We start from the raw sequence: 18,351 nt of genomic DNA on the forward strand, positions 1-18,351 counted from the left end.
TAGAAGTTACAGGAGGCTCCACGAGGACAGTCACACATCTTCCCGATCCGAGCTCCTTTCCTGATCGCACACTGCTCCCCTACGTCACACTGAGGCGCGCGCGCACACACACACAAACACACAGGAGAAGTTTATCAGTCATCAATAATAACAGTAGAGTGTGTGTGTGTTCGTGGATCAGCTGATGATTTCTCACCGTGGGGACCTGACCAAACTTTTTCTCCCACGAGGGAAGTTTCCTCTCCTGAAGCTTCTCCAGCACCTCCTTAAGAGCTCCCAGCTGAGGGGGAGAGACACAGAAAGAGTGTGTGAGTGTATGAGAGTGTGTGTGTGTTGATTATTCGGTTCATCCCCTGGCGCAGCTCTGAGTTTGTCACTCAGGTGTTGATGTATTAAGGAGCTCAGGTGTGGATGTAAAGTCTTACCAGCTGTTTCTCGCTGGTCAGGTTCGGTCCTTTCGGGTAGAAGTCCCGCAGGGCCCGGGCGCTCAGCTCCTCCTCGGACCCGGACTCTGGCTCCATGTGCTGGGCTCCACCGGTCCCTGAGAGCAGCAGCGCGCAGAGTAGCGCAGCTCCGAGCAGCCTGGTCCATATGCACTGCATCGTGTCCTCCTCCCCCGCAGGAGCAGAAACACCTTTTATGACCCCCTCCCTCCCGCTCCTCCCCCCTCGACTCCTCCTCGCGCGGTCATTATCCCTCGGTGGCTCCGCGTCATGCGTAACAGCGTCCTGTGAGTCACCCGGAAAAGTTGCTGGGCAAAAAACGACAAAATGAAAAAAGTCAACAATAACAAGAGCTCAGCATATGTGTGTGTGTGTGTGTGTGTGTGTGTGTGTGTGTGTGTGTGTGTGTGTGTGTGTGTGTGTGTGTGTGTGTGTGTGTGTGTGTGTGTGTGTGTGTGTGCAGGGCTTTGGATCTCTTGGTGATCACAAACTCAAACAGCTGACCCAGTGTGATAACTGGCATCAAAATGAGATCTGTGAGATGGCCAAACTGTCCCCAGAGTTGCAGCTCTTCCTCTGATCAGTGAACAGCAGCAGGCTGTGTGTGTGTGACTTATTCACAGAGACCAATCTGTGTTTCCTCACACACACACACACACACACATTTACGGCTGCTCAGTGTTTAAACGATGACTCAGTTTATTTCTTGCTGCTGAAAATGATCAAAACTCAAACACAGCTCGCTTCCAATTCCTGTTTCCGTCTTTCTTACAAATGCTAAAATAGAAACTCCCACACAGTAACATAACATCAAAGTGATAGGCCCTGGTGCAAATAGTTCTTTGTGTCCCCACCCCTGCCTTAACCCTTAAAACCCTAACTCTGCACTTATTATGTTTAAATATAGTCATTATGCACATCAAATTAAACAGGATTAAGTCAGCTGTCATGTTAAACATACATCGAACTTTCTGTTTGAGTAATACTTGAGTTATTACTCTAAGCCAGTAACAAAAATATCAAACACATTTCTCAAATGTTGCCTTTATTGTGGCACCAGAATGATTCAAATAGACTTTGTAGATGCAAATTTTCAACTTGGGTGGCATTTTTCTAGCAGAGACCCAAAAAATGACCCTTTGTATGTCTGTGAAGCCAAAATAACCCCCTTCACAGACGCAGCCTTTGTACAGCCAGAGTCTGCACAGTAGAGGCTACAAGAGACTTGGAGAGAATCTGAGTGGAGCCAGGTGTAGGGATGGGTACCGAATTGGGTACTTTTTAAGTACGGACCAATTTCTGTCTGTAGTACAGAGCATCGAGTCATGTAAAATCAAAAGGTACCAAATTTAGGTACCTAATGCATCCTTGCGACTGTGGGGGAGTGGAAAAGTTGACAATTTTCCATACTGGACATGAACACAGCATTGCAAGTTTATAAATTAAGAAAAAAATATGTTAAATTAAAAACTATGAGATTTTATTGATAAACAAATTAACTTTTATTACCACATAAACACACAAAAAGTATCAAAAATTGGTACAGATGAGAACCGATACCAATTTCCAGGTACCGGGTGTCAGTACTGGATCGTTGCAAATGTAAGAGGTACCCATCCCTAGCTGGGTGACTTTTATTTTTTTTTTGCTTTCGAGAGCCTCATCTCTTGTTGGTGACATATTTTACAATCCCTGAAAAAAATGATTAAGAACAGCAGCTGTCAATCATCTTAAAATGTGATGCTAAGCCTCATTTTTAACCTTTTTATAACTAATGAAAAAAAAAACCTTCCTGGAAAAAAAGGACTTGAATACAAGGCAACCAAATAATATCTTCAAATCACCACAAAAATCAGATGTGAGAAACATTTCTATGACGCATTCTAATTTTTTAAAGTTTGACCACAGCCCATCTGGAATGACTGGTGAGATGGATTTTTTTTTACTTTTACTGCAACTAGCCACCAGGGGGAGCACCTCACTTTGAGCTGAGCAAGACGACATCCATTTTTATTTTTACAGTCCATGCTTACCACACACTCAACCTGCAAACTGACCTTTCCCCTCCTCCATCGGCCCCTGCTGGTGTCTGGGCCCCCGTCAATATCTAGGCCACTCCTCCCACACAGGAAGCTGATCGTTTGTCTTGGAGTTCAGAAATCTTTAAACATGCTGAAAAAAAAAACTCCAGGACAAAAAAATAAACAGAGAGCGAAGAAAGAACCTGCAGTTCTCTGAGTGTCCACTAGAGTCTGTCCCCAGCGGTGAGTCAGTCCCCAAAAAGCTAAAGTCATAGGACTGGGGATCATGTAACAGCTCTTCAACATCAGGCTGGTTTGTGTCAGAAAACATATGCTCTAAAACTTGGACATGTGGAGGAACACTTTGTTGAGGGGTGAATTCAGATTCTTCCTACAGCAAGTGAGCTGCAAGGTCAAAGTGTGGAGGATGTGGAGGATTTACCACCAGGAAACATAATAAGAGTAAAAAAATAATGTACCAATCAAACATTCCTTCTCTCCGTGAGTTTGAAATCTCTGTCACTGTCGGTGTTAAACTTTAATAACCCTGAGCTCAGCTGCTCTGTGAGGCCATCTCTGGTTGGCTCAGAGGAGCAGGAAGCTGCAGGCTGAATGACTCACGTCTCTGCACTTCTAATGAAAAAGATGCTGGTGAAACTTTTCAATCGTTTGGAGCAGTTTCATTCACATCCAGCACATCATTAGTCTGTAAACACCAACAGGCTCACATCCTACAGCAGAATCTCTCCTCATTTATCTTCAGCCAATTCATCTGACCCTCACTTAGTTCAAGTTAAAGAGACAATCACATTAAGTTCATCTTCATCACAGAGAGGATCAATCACTCCTGAGGTTAAATCATCAGCTCACTCCTCTGAGGTAAAACCTTTATTCTGAGGCTATATTTTTACAATTTATTGCTCCTCTGTTTGTCCAGAGATCCTATGTGTAACCATGGCCGCATTGTTTTAGCTGCTAGCAGCCTGTAGCATGTCAATGCTAACTGGTGCAAGGCCTGATGTTTCCCTACAAGGTGAGGAGAAGGAGGTGAGGACGGCGTGCTGGTTCTGAGGTGTGAGCTAAGAAGTGATGACATAGACCTGTCCTTCCATCTATTGTTATTGGGACATCTTAACATTTATTCATAAGATGGATAAGCTAGCTGGCTCCTGGAATACGAAAAGGCAGAGTAGCATCATGCTATTCACAGACCCTCATTTAGTTAAAGTTAGGGACAATCATATTTAGTTCATCTTCATTACAGAACGGATCCATCACTCCTCTGAGGTCAGACCTTCTTCTGTTGGTCTTTTAAGACTCTGTGCCAGCTCCTAGTGGACACATGAAGAACTGCAGTGTGGTTGGTATTTATTCTATGACATTACAGCTCAGTGACCTGTAGATCGGGGAGCTCTCATTCAGTGACGGTTGTGAAAAAACAGTATGTCCATGTCATCTCTCTGTTTCAAATTAAATCTGTTTATTTGCTCGTCAGGCTAACGAGTTTAAGCCCCGTCTGTTCATTAATCATCCTGAGAAAGAATCGACAGCAGTTCTAATGAGACCTCCAAGTCCTTTCTCTCCTTTGGCTGTACGTTAATAACAAATCTAATCTCTCTGTGAGGATGTGTGTCTGTGTGCGTGAATAAGAGTTAGTGTGTGTGGGCTCTCATCTCTTCTTGTCTTCTCAGATAGAGACAATAGGCCTTGTCCTTTGACAGTCTGAAAAACAGACATGCAGAAAGTCTAACAGTCAGTCAGTCGAAAAGTCCTACAGTCTAACATTTCAACAGTCTGACAGTCTTAAAGTTTGAATGACAGTCGAGTGTCTGACTTTTTATCAGTCAATCAGGCTGTCACTCTAACAGCTGTTCAACCTTACAGCACAGTCTGGCAGTCTGTGAATCCTGGAGACTAAATCAACCAGTCTGAATGTATAACAGTCCAACATTCTGACAGTCCTATGGTCTAACAGCCTGTCAGTCTCACAATCTGACTATCCTACAGTCATACAGTCTTACAGTCTAACAGTTTAACAGTCTAGCAGTCCAACAATCTAACTTTCTTACAGTCTGACAGTTTGACAGTTTAAAAGTCCAACAGCCTGACAGTCTAACAAAGTCTAACAGTCTTACAGTCTGACAGTCCAACAGTTCAATAGTGTAAGTCTCATTGTCTGACAGTCCGACCAATAGTCTAACAGTACGGTGGCCCTGAAAGCTCAAGGCGCTGCAACAAGAAAGCACATGCAAAAACACATAACACAAGCAAATTAAGAAAACATCTTCATCAATTTGACAACACGTGTGCAGCATTTGGAAAACACGCTGCAAATACCACAACACATTTAAAAAACAAGCTGCAGATACACTACAACACACTGGAAGTGTTTCCAGAGGACACTTAAAGTGATGCACATTTGTCGACACGCTTCTTGTTGCCGAGGATTTTCAGACAAAGCTGAATGTTTGTCGTCAAATCATCAAAAATTATGCATTGTCATTGTTGCTGAGTGGTTAATTTCAATTGTTATGTTGATGTTTTCAAGTATGGCTTGTTTTTTAACAGAAGTATATGTGTGCGTTTTTCTAATGTGTTGTGGTGTTGGCAGCGCGTTTTCTAAATGCTGCTCATGTGTTGTCAAATTGATAAAGATGTTTTCTTAATTTGCTTGTGTTTTGTGTTTTTGCATGTGCTTTCTTAAGTTGCAGCACCATGAGCTTTCAGGGCCACTGTAAAAGTCAGTAAAAGTCTAACATTCTTAGTTGTACTGATAATAAGGTGTGAGACTGCTGCTTTTGAAAAGTAAAATTGACCCTTTTTTTATGGTGAAACACAAATTGACTGAAGCAGATCTTTTTAAACTCTTTGACACTGGTGCCCTCTAGTGATGATGACTTTTTTTTTTCTTAACCACAAACATTTAAACACAGGAGCGTTATTCCACAGTGAACCAACCTAACTCTACTGTTCCTTGGGTTGAGTGTTGAAATCTCTTACGTGGAAGTTAGTTTGAAGACCCTGATTGTTTAACTACAGGAACATCCTATTTATGTTTACTAAACCATCAGCGTGTGTCTTTATCATCACTGATGCTCCAAAGTTAAACACTCAGGGAGTACAAAAGGAGCAGCAGCTCTGTACTTGTGCTGGTGTGGATCTTTGTAAAGAAAGAAAGAAAGAAAGAAAAAAGCACAGGAGCAGCTCTCTGCAGAGTGACCATCAGGACGAAATGACGTGAAAATGTCAAACACCTCCACCTGTGATCAGCTCATTAAACATGACTCTGTCACACATCATTAAATCGGATCTGGGGTCAGTCAAGTGAGGATGAGGACAAAGAACTTCCTGCAGGGCTCCCAGTGTGTGTACGTGTGTGTGTGTGAGTCAGAGTTCAGTTGACTGACAGTAATGAGACGTGTAAACATGGTAATTATAATTCTCATTGTTTGATGTCAGGTCACATGACTCCATCATTATTTACGGTTATAAAACCAACAGACAGAAAACTTTGAACCATCTTTATTTAAAAATGTATAGAAACAGGATCACAGCAGAGAACAGGAACATCTTCCTCCCACTTACACACAGTTACAGTTACAAAATGAGTGTATTATAATCACCTGGACATGTTGACTGAGCTCTCTGTGTTTTAATGAATGGCATAAATCTCTGTGTGACAGAAACATGAACACAGCTGAACTTTAAATTCTTTCTGTAACATTTACTGAAACTTGAACACAACCTCAGGTTCACTTATGTCTCAACGGTCTCTAACAGAGTCTGTGAAGCTTTACAGAAAACATCTCACTTGTTAAACTGAAAAAATGTTTGATGCTCATGTTAAATCTACAGTTTCTGGATCTCTTCGTGAACGCAGGTTGTAGAAGTTGAACATCATATGAACCATGTCAGCCAGGAGAAAAAGAACTGAACACCTGCTGAGTGAGGAGCTCCAGATCTCTAACAAGTAACTACTGAGTCACTACGAACAGGAAGTCACACCTGAGACACAAAAACATGTGACAGAACAAACTCAGCTGTTAATATCGCACTGTTAGTAAATCTGAGTCATTTAGTCTCACCTGACTACCTCTCAATCAGTCCTGACACACTAAAAGGTGAGAACACCTCACCTGATGTCAGCTGATTTAACAAGCTTTTATTTTGACAGGATGGATAACTTCCTGGTAAAGTGTCAAACTCTCTAACAAAGGTTTTATTTCGACTTTTGAAAGAAGTCTTTAAACTGTAAAGTATCAAACAAAGGTTCACCTGTCCACCTGTTGGTCTGATTGTGAACACCTGTGAGCTCAGGATGAGGAACGCTGCAGCTCATCCCTCTGCTCAACTTAAAAACTCACAGACACAAATCTATCCGTTGAAATGGGACAAACTGCTGTCACCTGAGCACACCTGGTCTCAGTCAGTAACACACTCAGAGCTTTTCAGATGAATGTTCATCCTGTCCCATCATCATCAGCGTTTATTCAGGGTCCTTTAAATTGTCACAACAAAGCATGTTAAAGATCAACAAAAACAACCTGTGGGAAAAAAAGAGAGCTGCTTCACAGTCTGAGCTCTAAGGGGGCAGGCTCTCAGTGGGGTTAGCCTGCCCCCTCAGAGGGGGGGTCCTCCTGCTCCTGGAAGGGGTAGCTGAGGGCTGGGGGCAGGGCCTGGCTTCGGGGCTGTTCATCCAGGAGGACCAGGTCCTCCACGTCTCGACCTTTGAACCTGCGCCTGCAGATCTTCACCGTCACCTTCCTTCCCTGAAACACCTTTAACGCCTCTTTGGACGCCATGTTTTTGGCAGCAGTCTCATCCCGTCCATACCCAGTCCCCATGTAGACGGTCTGGCAGCGAATCTCACACACGTGCCCCTCCATCTGAGCACGCCCAGCAGGCAGGCCGGTGATGTCTTTTAGAGGTACAAAAGTGCAGGTGAGCGTCTGTTTGCAGGACTCCACGCAGCTCCTCAGGATCTCACAGTGGTCCAGGTTTGGTCCGAAGCCGCCTGCTGACACCAGCTTCCACGCCACGGCCTTGTACAGGCGGTTAAAGAAGGGCTGCTGCTCCGCTGGGGCCTGAGGCAGGGGCCCTGACTTCAAGGAGCTGCGCCCTGATCCCTTACCATCAGGCTCGGATCCACACTTTAGCTTTTTCACTGACACGTCAGAGTCGCCCTCTTCAGGAAAAACACAGACACAAGCACACACACACACAGGTTAGACTCTGGTTTACTGGTGCCTGCATTTTTTAAATCAAACTGAGAGGTGGAGCTCTGATCTCCTCTGTTAGGTGGCTCAGGTGTGGTTTGCTTGGAAAACACAGGTGCTGATCAGCAGTAAAATCTTCATCTGCTGCTGATGTGTGTGAACACAGTCAAAGGCAGACAGCGCCCTCTGCTGTTAAAAAAGTGAATAGATGATCTGAACCATCCCTGATGTGAGCTCTCTTCCTCCAGACTCAGAGAATGATTGTGTGCTAATAAGTGATGTTGCAGGTAACATAGAAATACTGTGAACTACCTGAAGCGGCGCTCCTCTTCCCTTTGACGTACAACTCTTTTGTAGTTTTATGCAGGGGAGCGTCTTGGACTTTGATCCCCTCTCCCATCTCATTGATCCTCTCCATCACATCTGCAGGATAACTGGGTACAGAAAGCACAAATCTTCAGCCTCATTCTTATGTCACCACAGTCATCATCGATATCATCATTATCCCATGCTGCTCTTACCTGCAGCCCAGGAACATGTGGTTGGTCCAGACCATGGACAGAGACAGGAGTCGATTCAGATCGGAGCTCTCCTGTCCGGGCTGCACAGAGGGGAAAGCTTCCATGTTCTTCAGGATGAACTCTCGGCGTGCTGACCATGTCTTCCTGTTCTCAAAGTAACCACGGAAAGACTCCACCCATTGAGCCACAGACGGGTTCTGCTCTAGGTACTCTGACACCTGGTCCTGGTCCTGCCCCTCCTCTGCCATACCTGGAGGAAGAAACATACTCTGTAACAACAAGGCATTAGACCGGGACACTAAACATGATCCCTGAGAGCTGCTGATCTGTCTGTCATGTTTAAACGGCTTTAAGTGATTACAAGGGTCATCATCATGCCCTCTTTGAGATCTCTACAAGATTATTATCATTTCCTCCTTGAGGTCAGTACAGGATTATATTCTCTTTAACCCTGTTTCCACCAAGCAGTCTGGTATTGGATCAGTACAGTTTGGTACAGGTTGGATCAGGAAAGCCTGATCCTGTTTGCATTTCCACAGCCAACTGTGTCCTTCTCAGTAGGGGGCATGTAAGCTGGATGCTGATGGCCCTGTGATAGCGTGACAGCATAGCAGCCTAACACAGTAAAAAGGTGACGCAGTTTTGTTTCGACAGCAGTTTCCACACTGTGCCCTGACACAATTTTCCAACAGAAAAAAGAAAGTTAAAGGGGACATATCATGCTTGTTTCTCCTTTTCACTATGCCAGACTAGGATGCCTGTAAAGCATTTCTGCCCTCAGTACAAGTCATTTAGTTCCTTCATTGCCACACAATAGCGTTCTCAATATCCTAATTTTAGGCTATTCTGAAGATCTTGCAACCTCGCAACATCACAGCCCTTTGTGCTCTGATTGGTCAGTTCTATCAGAGGGGCGGAGGGGGTAGAGCCAGGGGGCGGTTTTTGCAGCATGGCAGTATTTACAAAATCGCCACATTGAATGGGTCAGACCGAGCGAGTTTGCTATTTGCCAAAATTTCACTGTAAGGCATTGATAGCACTAATAGTAGAGTGTAAGATACGTCCTTTTGTACTGGACCTCGAGTCAGACCCAGACGGTTCTGCAGCTCAGGAGGAAGAAAATCCACCTCGACACAGATCATCTCAGGACGCTTCAGTGTGGTGAGTCACACCGGTACTGTAACATGTATAGTTTATACGTGGAAATTTAGGCAGACTTCACCAATAAACTATTTCTATAACAGGGCTCCATCCTGCTCCTTCACTTTTCTCTGTCTGTTTTATCCATCATGCTGAAAGTGTAGTCTGAAGATCGCCTCTATCGTCAGTTCGTCAGTATGTTGTTACCGCAGCATTATTGTGGTCCAGGTTCACAGTGCATGTCAGAACAAGCGTGCAAATATCACAGTCTCACAAGTATTACGACGTCTGCTAAAACTACAGTGTTTTAACTGCTAATTCACCATGTAAAGCTGAGCAGCTCAGCAGAGCAGAGTCCCTGCATCTAGCACTCAGTCAAGTTAGCCAGAGCTAGTAGGGAGCTGTATTTATACTTGGCTCTTGGTGGGTGTATCCCTTGGTGGCGGTTGTGTGACTAACTGACATCACAGAGGAGGAGCTGCTTTATCAGATTACTCCAATAAAAAGAAAGGATCCTCGTGTCGTCATGAAAGTCGAAATCTCGCGACCAAATGGCAATGACCTATTTTTGGAGGCATCAAATCTCGTTCTAGGATATCAGAAAAATACAATATCTCATTTTTTGAAAATTCCTGGGGTGAAAGGTCTTATTTCCAAATTTATTATATTATATGTAAGTATTAAACCAGGGATCAGCATGATATGTCCCCTGTAACTTCACAAAGTTGACTGGAGATTTAGACATGACAGGGTTGTTCTTTGTTACTGCTGTTGCACAGGAGGTGAAAAGTATTTAGACCAGTGAATAGACTGCAGCGTTTTAAGTCACCTCTTCTGGGGTTGGATCGATATGTCTGGCACCTCAGCAATAAGGGGACCAAAAAGTGGAACAGTACGGGTTGGTATTTTGGAGGCCTGTTTCGGTTTCAGCCAAAGGAAACATCACAAAATGTGTGCCGTACAGAGATGTATTGAATTGAACTTGTCTCAAGAAGGATAAATAAAGTTGTCTGATTCTGAATCTGAACTTCTTGGTAGAAACTGGGCTTTTGAGGTCACAACAGGATCATTATCATGTCCTCTTTAAGGTCACTACAGTATCAGGATAGTCTACCACAAAGAAAACACACCCTCTACCTGATTTCCTTCACAAATTTCTGCACTAGGCTGTTTGTGAACAGAAGGTAAGCATAGAGCTACAGGTGTGCGTGTGGGTGTGTCTGAGGAGTCTGCACACACACACACACACACACACACACACACACACACACACACACACACACACACACACACACACACAATTAACTGTAACTGTCCTGCTGACTGTTAGGGCATTGTGTGACCCCTCAGTTTAAAGGGTACGGTCTATAGATTCCATTCATTATTTCTCTGAACTACTCAAACAGTCACACACACACACACACACACACACACACACACACACACACACACACACACACACACACACACACACACACACACACAAGTCGCAGCTAGCTAGGAAATGCTTAACGGCTGTTGTTTAATTAAACACAGTTAGCTTAGCATAGGTATGGTACTTACTAGTTGTCGTTGTCAGAGCACATCCAGCTGCTGCTGTTGTTGCTAAGCTAACCTGTGAATGAGTCCAGAGTGCTAACAACACTGCTCCGAGTATAAGCTAACGGCTAACAGAGCTAACATTCTATAGAACGAACTACATTTCTATGTACTACTGAGTCATTTTAAGTATTAGCAACTTTGAACTCTGATAATGAGACATTTGGAAGCGAACACACACACCGAGCTACGCTACATGACACACTGATGACCACACAGGAAGGACGCAGCCTTTGGCCGGAAGAACTACATTACCCAGGACTACACCTGAGCGCTTAACCGTTTTATCTGCCTTGTGTTTCGTGAAGCCTGCTGAAACTACTGAACGACCAAATGCCTTATTTAACAGTTTTAAAATCATGTAAAATGTGATAATAGGCTGTAATTATTTAAATTATGAATTAATTAATTATAAGGACCGAAAAATACAAGCAGCGGAAGACTCAAGTCCCATGAAGCTTTGCGTTATGACGTAGCCAGCCCGCGACAGCTCTGGCGGCAGTTTGTTGTGATGGTGGGATGAGAAAAGCCCTACGCGCCGTTTACAGGTAAAGGTCTCTGCAGGGGCGTCACGATGATTCACGAGCTGCTGTTGGCACTGAGTGGATACCCGGGAACCATCTTCACCTGGAACAAACGGACAGGACTTCAGGTACGAACACCTGTTCTCTCTGTTGGTCCTATTCTCTTTCTCCCAGCCCCACGTCTGGTTGATCATCCCTCTCTACTGTCAGTTTCTTCCTCTTTCCTCCTCTTTGTGTTCTTCTTCTCTCTTCTGCTCACACATCAAGCCCCGTCAGTCCAGGTCTCAGGTCTCAGGTCTTGCCTGTGACTCTCAGACATAAAACACTAAAGGTTTTCAGGTTACATCAGAGATATAATGCAGCAGGAACCAGCAGGTGGTCAGGGACAGGTGTGTGAGATACACAGAAACATGTTCTCTGAGTGTCCCTGACTCTGTTTGGCCCTCAGGTTTCTCAGGACTTGCCCTTCCTCCATCCCAGTGAGACCAGCGTCCTGGGTCGGCTGGCCAAACTGGGCTCAGACTACATCCGCTTCTCTGAGTTCATTGAGCAGCACACGGGTCATGTTCATCCACAGGTGAGTTATTTCACCTCCTATTACAGTGATGACGTTAATGCTCAGAGTCCTTCTTTGTGCTTAGTTATTGCCAAATACTACGTACTGCACCTTTAAATACTACACATTATAGGCCACTAATATATCTATAAATTTTAAAGTTGTATTTTGGGCAGTAATGGGATAAGAGAGGACAGGGGATAGAGTGTTTCTCATTGATATTATTAAACATTTCTTGTTATGAAACGATTCCTTTCAGGAGCATCACTCTAACCTGCCGGGTCAGACGGGTCTTCATGGGATCTACCTGAGGGCTTTCTGCACAGGTCTGGACTCAGTGCTGCAGCCGTACAGGCAGGCCCTGCTGGACCTGGAACAGGAGGTAAACAAACAAACACACACAATGAATAATCTGTAAGAGTGACACACAGATCGAGTGACAGGACGCTTTTCACACTGTTTATGTTTCAGTTCCTTGGAGATCCTCACCTCACCATCTCTCATGTGAACTACAAGCTGGAGCAGGTAAACTCACCCTAGATCATTTCTTTGAGATCTGCGTGGACAGCATCTGCACAGAGTTTACAGACTCTGACCTATGTGTGTGTGTGTTTGTGCTTAGTTTCAGCTGCTGTTCCCGTCGGTCATGGTCGTGGTTGAGACGATTAAATCCCAGAAGGTTCCTGTCACCTTTGATGTTACCAACATTCACTTGTTGCTACACTTATACATTTAAAGAAGCTACAGAAGATAATTATTACTATTGTTATTATTGTTGTCATCACTGTTGTGTTTTCTGTTTTAGATTCATGGCTGTCAGATCCTGGAGACAGTGTACAAACACAGCTGTGGCGGTCTTCCTCCAGTGCGTTTGGCGTTAGAGAAGTAAGTCAACTTGTCTGTAGCTCAGCTGTCAGAGTCAGTAAGAATTACACTTGGGAACACAATTTTTGTTGAGGTAGGTCTGACAGCTGTTTTTAACTAATTTGGGGGGCAGAATCCAAAACAGACCTCAGTTTTTCTCTTTCTTATCAAGTTCTTGAACCTTGTGATCCCATTTCTTCAAGAATATGAAAAATACTTTACTTAACAGATATGTGCTCGTTTTATAAAAATCTTGAAACTTTGACATACAATGAAATATGAAAGAAACAGGCATAACAAGAGTGGTTATTTAAAAATATTGTGTTTTTAGAAAGGATGTGACTACTGGAGGAGCTACAGGAGCAGACATGATCTGGAACAGGGGTCTTCAACCTGTGGCTCTGGAGCCTCATGTTGCTCTTTGACTCCTTTGCAGTGGCTCCTTGTAGCTTTAAAATTTAAGATTGAAATAAAGGGGCTTTAAATTTTTCTTGCAGAGGGTATTGATGATAACTACACAGACATTAAGTAAAATTATAATACAAGATTTTTTTTTACTAAAAATACACCACTGCTTTAAATAAAGCTTTTCATTTTTTGTGATTTTTTGCATTTTTTTAAAATATTTTTTTTATTTATTAATTTTTTTACATTTTTGCAAATTAAGAAAAAATCCATATTTTTTAAGATTAAGCAAATTTTTGAACTATTTACATAAATCCCCCTTTTTGCAATTTTTAGAAAGTTTTTCAATATTTGGAAGTTGAGCAAAATTTTGAAATTTCATCATTTAGTTTTTTTTTTTTGCAAAATTATAACATTTCAGCAAATGTTTTGAAATATCAAAATTTTTTAATTTCATTTTTATTTTTCAAATTTTTGATTTTTTTTTTCAACTTTTTGAAACTTCATAAGTCAAATTTGCAAATTTATTGAAAATAAAAAACTAAGAAATCACAAAATACACACCAAAACTTCTCATTTAGATAATTATTCACCAGATTATACACTTTTTGTCTTGATGTGAAGATAAAGTAGATCTTGTGGCTCCTGAATGACTTTCATCCAGGTGAGCTATGGAAAAACAGCTCTCTGGAAAGTAAAGGTTGCAGACCCCTGATCTGGAACACAGGAAATATACACTTTAAAAAAAAACCCACTAAGATAGAATGGTTACAAGGAGGATCCTGTACCTCTGTCCAAGATTTATGATAGATTGTAAGAGATGATAGATTATGATAATCCTGTTAACAAAGGTGTAGCCTGAGCTGTGAGATGAACCCTCTGTCTTCTCTCTAAAGGATTCTGGCTGTCTGTCACGGCGTGATGTACAAACAGCTGGCAGCCTGGATGCTGCACGGCCTGCTGCTGGATCAGAGTGAGGAGTTCTATGTGAAGCAAGGTCCGAGTGCAGGAGGAGCAGCCGCCAACCAGGAGGAGGAGGAAGAAGACCTGGGGCTGGGAGGACTTAGCGGAAAACAGCTGAGAGAGCTGCAAGACCTGGTGGGACCCAGATGGAGCCTTAGACCACATCAAGAGTCCTGGAGTGACCTGATCCTGACTCTGTGTGTGTGTTTCAGAGGCTGATAGAGGAGGAGAACATGCTGGCTCCGTCTCTGCAGCAGTTCTCTCTGCGCTCTGAGATGCTGCCGTCCTACATCCCCATCAGGGTGGCCGAGAAGATTCTGTTCGTGGGAGAGTCCGTCCAGATGTTTGAAAACCACAACCACAGCCCATCCAGAGCTGGTACCAGAGCCCCTCATCCTACATCCATAAGTAGGATGAAGCTGTCACCCCTCTTAATCGTGACTCTGTCTGTGTGTTTCCTCTTAGGTTCCATCCTGAAGCACCAGGAGGACATGTTTGCTGCAGAGCTGCACAGACTGAAGCAGCAGCCTCTCTTCAGCCTGGTTGACTTTGAGGATCTGATCGATCGGATCAGGAGCACCGTAGCTGAGGTGAGACCCCAGCCTGCTTCTGCACAGCTACGCTAAGCTAATGGCTAATGTGCTAATGTGTGTCTGTGTGTGTGTGTGTGTGTGTCCTGCAGCACCTGTGGACTCTGATGGTGGAGGAGTCAGACCTGCTGGAGCAGCTGAAGGTGAGTTGCTCCCCAGGTGTGATTATTGATCAGCTGAGAATAACCTCTGATCGTGATGTCATCTGACACCTGACAGATCATCAAAGACTTCTACCTGCTGGGGCGAGGAGAGCTCTACCAGGTGTTCATCGACCTCGCTCAGCACATGTTGAAGACTCCACCCACAGCTGTCACTGAACACGGTAACTCTGACAACACACCTGAAAGTCAGCTGACTTCCTGTTTCACTGAGCTGGAATTGTGTGTGTTCACATCTGTGTGTGTGTGTATGTGTTCCAGATGTGAACGTGGCGTTTCAGCAGGCGGCTCATAAGGTTCTCCTGGATGATGATAACCTGCTTCCTCTGCTGCACCTGACTGTGGACTACCAGGGCAAAGACTGTAAAGGTGAGCTCACCTGGGAAAGACATTAGGGTCTTAATCTGAGAGTGTCATTGTTCATTACCTGTCAGCTCAGGTGTGTTTTCTGTTGTTTCAGAGTCAATAGGTCCGAGAGATGGAGCCACTCCCCCTCAGGAAACCTCCCCCCGTGAGGCTCCGCCCACTGGCTGGGCAGCCCTGGGTCTGGCCTACAAGGTGCAGTGGCCTCTGCACATCCTGTTTACCCCGGCTGTGCTAGAGAAGTGAGGATCCTTTGCTGACATGTGCTTTTCAACATGAGCTACATGTTAGTGTTCCTGTGTTCACCTTCATCACCTCCTCCTCCTCTTCCTCAGGTATAATGTGGTGTTCAGGTACCTGCTGAGTGTGCGGCGTGTGCAGTCTCAGCTGCAGACCTGTTGGGCTTTACAGATGCAGAGGAAACACCTGAAGTCCAGCCCGACCGACGCCATCAAGTGGAGGCTCCGCAATCACATGGCCTTCCTCATCGACAACCTGCAGTACTACCTACAGGTGAGAAACACTTGCAGTACCACACCCAACACCTGTAGCCAGCTGCTTTAAACTGAAACAATCTTTAAATGTGAAACACTTAGAGCTGAAGGTGAGACCACAAAGTACATCTGAGCATCCCTAACCCAACTGTATCTCTAACCTGTGTGTGTATGTATACATATATGTTTGTGTGTGTGTGTGTGTGTGTGTGTGTGTGTGTGCAGGTGGATGTGTTGGAGTCTCAGTTCTCTCAGCTGCTGCAGCAGATCAACTCCACCAGAGACTTTGAAAGCATCAGACTGGCTCACGATCACTTCCTCAGTAACCTGCTGGCCCAGTCCTTCATCCTGCTCAAACCGGTACTCCTCCTCCTGTTCCTCCTCCTCTTCCTCCTGATAGCCTAAATTATCATAGCCAAGATTATCATCAAAGACGCTCAGACATCAGGTGTGTTGACTCAGGTGGATTTGTGTTCTCAGGTGTTCCACTGCCTGAATGAGATCCTGGATCTGTGTCTGTCCTTCTGCTCTCTGGTCAGTCAGAGCGTTTCCTGTCTGGACGAGAGGGGCGGGGCTCAGCTCGACATTCTTGTCAAGGTAACATCCTCCTCAGCCTAGGATAAAAATTTAACTTCACATAATGGTACAGAGTTCCTCTTGGTATGCTGGTCCATTTAGAGGAACTGTTTTTTATACGCTGTCAGGCCAAATGGACAATTTTGAGCTAGAGGTGGGCGATACTGGGAATTCTGGTATCGATCCAATTCCAAGTAAATACAGGGCCAGTATCGCCGACACTGATACTGATACGGATATTGATACCGATACTCTTAGTATTTAAGGTTGATGTATCATCAAACTGCTGACCTTTAGATGCTTTTGTGATTTTTTTCCTATGATTATGTTGTTAAAACCAAGGACAGATTCAAGCAAAGTTTATAGGTGACCACAAATTACTTTAGTGTCATGATACACATTCATGTTCAGAAACAATACAACATTTTTCCCCAAAACATTGTAATGTGTGAAATTCTTTTCTTAAGAAAGAAAAGTGCAAAAAAATTTTTCCTGTAAACTCAAATTTAAACAAAATCTTTTTTTGAGGTAGAGTTGAAGGCTACAACCAAAAAATAAATAAAAAAATGTTTTTTTCCCATTATTGGCCTCTTTAACAAAAAAAAAAAAAAAGTATAAAGAATTATTACGCCAAAAAAACTAGGGTATCGATCACTGATATCATTCATATCAATACCAACGCTGGTATCGATATTATTGATATTTGCATCAATCTGCCCACCTCTATTTTGATTCTCTGTGGTCCTGTTCATGACTAAATCCTTTACCGACACATTATTTTTCTTTTCCATGATAATCCAGGTGGTTCAAAGATGTATTCTCACCTGTGTGTGTGTTTGTGTCTCAGGGTTTCCGGCGTCAGTCGTCTCTGCTGTTTAAGATCCTGTCGAGTGTGAGGAACCATCAGATTAACTCAGATCTAGCTCAGCTGCTCCTGAGGCTGGACTACAACAAGTACTACACTCAGGCAGGAGGCACGCTGGGCAGGTAAGACATTCTCGTGATCTCAGATTATGTGTTCTGGACTTCAGATTATAAGCCTTATTCACAAACACCTTTAAGAGAAATCTGGGTTGAATCAATTCTTAATAAGCACATGCCTCTTTACGACCATATAAGGACGTCTGACTGCAGCGATTCTGACATTTTTCACAGTTTTTATTTATGGTTCAACATTGGACCAAACAAAAAGCTGCTAACCATTAAATCACGTGCAGATGTCTTGGACTTTGTTCTGGCCCTGGGGAAGGTTTGGTCGCTGATGAGGTCCAGAGCTAAAAATGAAACATGAGGATTGTTTGACGTTGACTGACATTGATTCATTTCTTTTCAGTGTTTAAGAAGAGTGTGAGGACAAACAGAGAGGGAGCAGGAGGATGGGTCACAAAGCGTTAACACTCCCCTCTGTGATCCATGGGACAAGAACCGGTCTAAGATCCAGGGGACAGGGACTGGTCTTAAGTCTGACAGGCTAAAGAGCAGCTGGATTCTCTTGATGCTCTGTGTGCTTTAACTCTGTCCTTAAAGGAACAGTTCAGCATTTATCAGCCTTCATCAGAGTCACATTATTAATCCATGAACTCTACCTGGAGGAGGGCTGAAGATGCTAACTTAGCTTAGCATGAACCCAGCTACGGAGAGCAGCCTGAGCCCCATATGATCGGCTCCTTCAGCTCTGAAAGAGTAATAAACATCCATGTTTGTAATAAACATATGTGTGTATAATACGTATCAGCATGTGTTTGATGAACACTGTGTGTGTAATAAACATCAGTATGTGTGAATAATGAAGATGAGTGTGTGTAATAATCAGCTGTGTGTTTAATAAATAGTGTGTATGTGTAATTAACATGAGTGCATGTGTGTAATAAGTCTGTGTGTGTGCATGTGTGTGTGTGTGTGTGTGTGTGTGTGT

At 43.7% G+C, this 18,351-nt stretch overlaps 3 protein-coding genes across 3 annotated transcripts in view; 1 reads left to right on the forward strand and 2 right to left on the reverse strand.

Moving 5' to 3' along the window:
• The window catches only part of cart3 (cocaine- and amphetamine-regulated transcript 3), an 868-nt gene extending 263 nt beyond the window's left edge, over positions 1 to 605 (reverse strand). The window contains exons 1-3 of the mRNA XM_074666640.1: positions 426 to 605; positions 197 to 280; positions 1 to 89 (exon numbers count right to left, since the gene is read on the reverse strand). The exon at positions 1 to 89 is cut by the window's left edge and continues 263 nt beyond it. Coding sequence (XP_074522741.1) covers positions 1 to 89; positions 197 to 280; positions 426 to 602 — 350 coding nt within the window. The 5' untranslated portion in view covers positions 603 to 605. The remainder of the gene's footprint in view (positions 90 to 196; positions 281 to 425) is intronic.
• A 5,381-nt stretch (positions 606 to 5,986) lies between these two features.
• cdkn2aip (CDKN2A interacting protein) lies at positions 5,987 to 11,193 on the reverse strand. The gene is made up of 4 exons (XM_074665739.1): positions 10,905 to 11,193; positions 8,202 to 8,451; positions 7,993 to 8,114; positions 5,987 to 7,649 (listed from the first exon to the last, which is right to left on the reverse strand). Exons 2-4 carry the CDS (start codon positions 8,447 to 8,449, stop codon positions 7,072 to 7,074), a joined length of 948 nt encoding a protein of 315 aa, XP_074521840.1. The 5' UTR covers positions 8,450 to 8,451; positions 10,905 to 11,193; the 3' UTR covers positions 5,987 to 7,071.
• A 200-nt stretch (positions 11,194 to 11,393) lies between these two features.
• On the forward strand, positions 11,394 to 18,312 carry tubgcp4 (tubulin gamma complex component 4). Its single transcript, XM_074665738.1, has 18 exons — positions 11,394 to 11,592; positions 11,913 to 12,041; positions 12,280 to 12,402; positions 12,492 to 12,545; positions 12,643 to 12,699; positions 12,826 to 12,905; positions 14,186 to 14,387; positions 14,465 to 14,630; positions 14,718 to 14,842; positions 14,935 to 14,985; positions 15,062 to 15,167; positions 15,265 to 15,372; positions 15,464 to 15,608; positions 15,702 to 15,879; positions 16,086 to 16,220; positions 16,341 to 16,457; positions 17,284 to 17,423; positions 17,770 to 18,312. The coding sequence occupies exons 1-18, from the start codon at positions 11,515 to 11,517 to the stop codon at positions 17,774 to 17,776; spliced, it is 2,001 nt and encodes a 666-aa protein (XP_074521839.1). The 5' UTR covers positions 11,394 to 11,514; the 3' UTR covers positions 17,777 to 18,312.
• Positions 18,313 to 18,351: the final 39 nt, after the last annotated feature.

The sequence above is a fragment of the Halichoeres trimaculatus genome, unplaced genomic scaffold (genome assembly GCF_033239565.1).
Source record: "Halichoeres trimaculatus isolate MK-OKI-2021-1 unplaced genomic scaffold, fHalTri1.1 fHalTri1_scaffold_3, whole genome shotgun sequence".
NCBI classification, from domain to species: Eukaryota; Metazoa; Chordata; class Actinopteri; order Labriformes; family Labridae; genus Halichoeres; species Halichoeres trimaculatus.

Excerpts from the sequence above, each read along its gene's own strand:
- tubgcp4 (XM_074665738.1), top strand. The coding sequence starts at position 11,515 with ATGATTCACGAGCTGCTGTTGGCACTGAGTGGATACCCGGGAACCATC. Across the intron at positions 12,700-12,825 it reads AGACGATTAAATCCCAGAAG|ATTCATGGCTGTCAGATCCT; the intron begins GTTCCTGTCACC and ends TTTCTGTTTTAG. Across the intron at positions 16,458-17,283 it reads AGCTCGACATTCTTGTCAAG|GGTTTCCGGCGTCAGTCGTC; the intron begins GTAACATCCTCC and ends TTTGTGTCTCAG.
- cdkn2aip (XM_074665739.1), bottom strand. The coding sequence starts at position 8,449 with ATGGCAGAGGAGGGGCAGGACCAGGACCAGGTGTCAGAGTACCTAGAG. Across the intron at positions 8,115-8,201 it reads CACATGTTCCTGGGCTGCAG|TTATCCTGCAGATGTGATGG; the intron begins GTAAGAGCAGCA and ends TTCTGTACCCAG. Across the intron at positions 7,650-7,992 it reads GAAGAGGAGCGCCGCTTCAG|AGGGCGACTCTGACGTGTCA; the intron begins GTAGTTCACAGT and ends TTTTTCCTGAAG.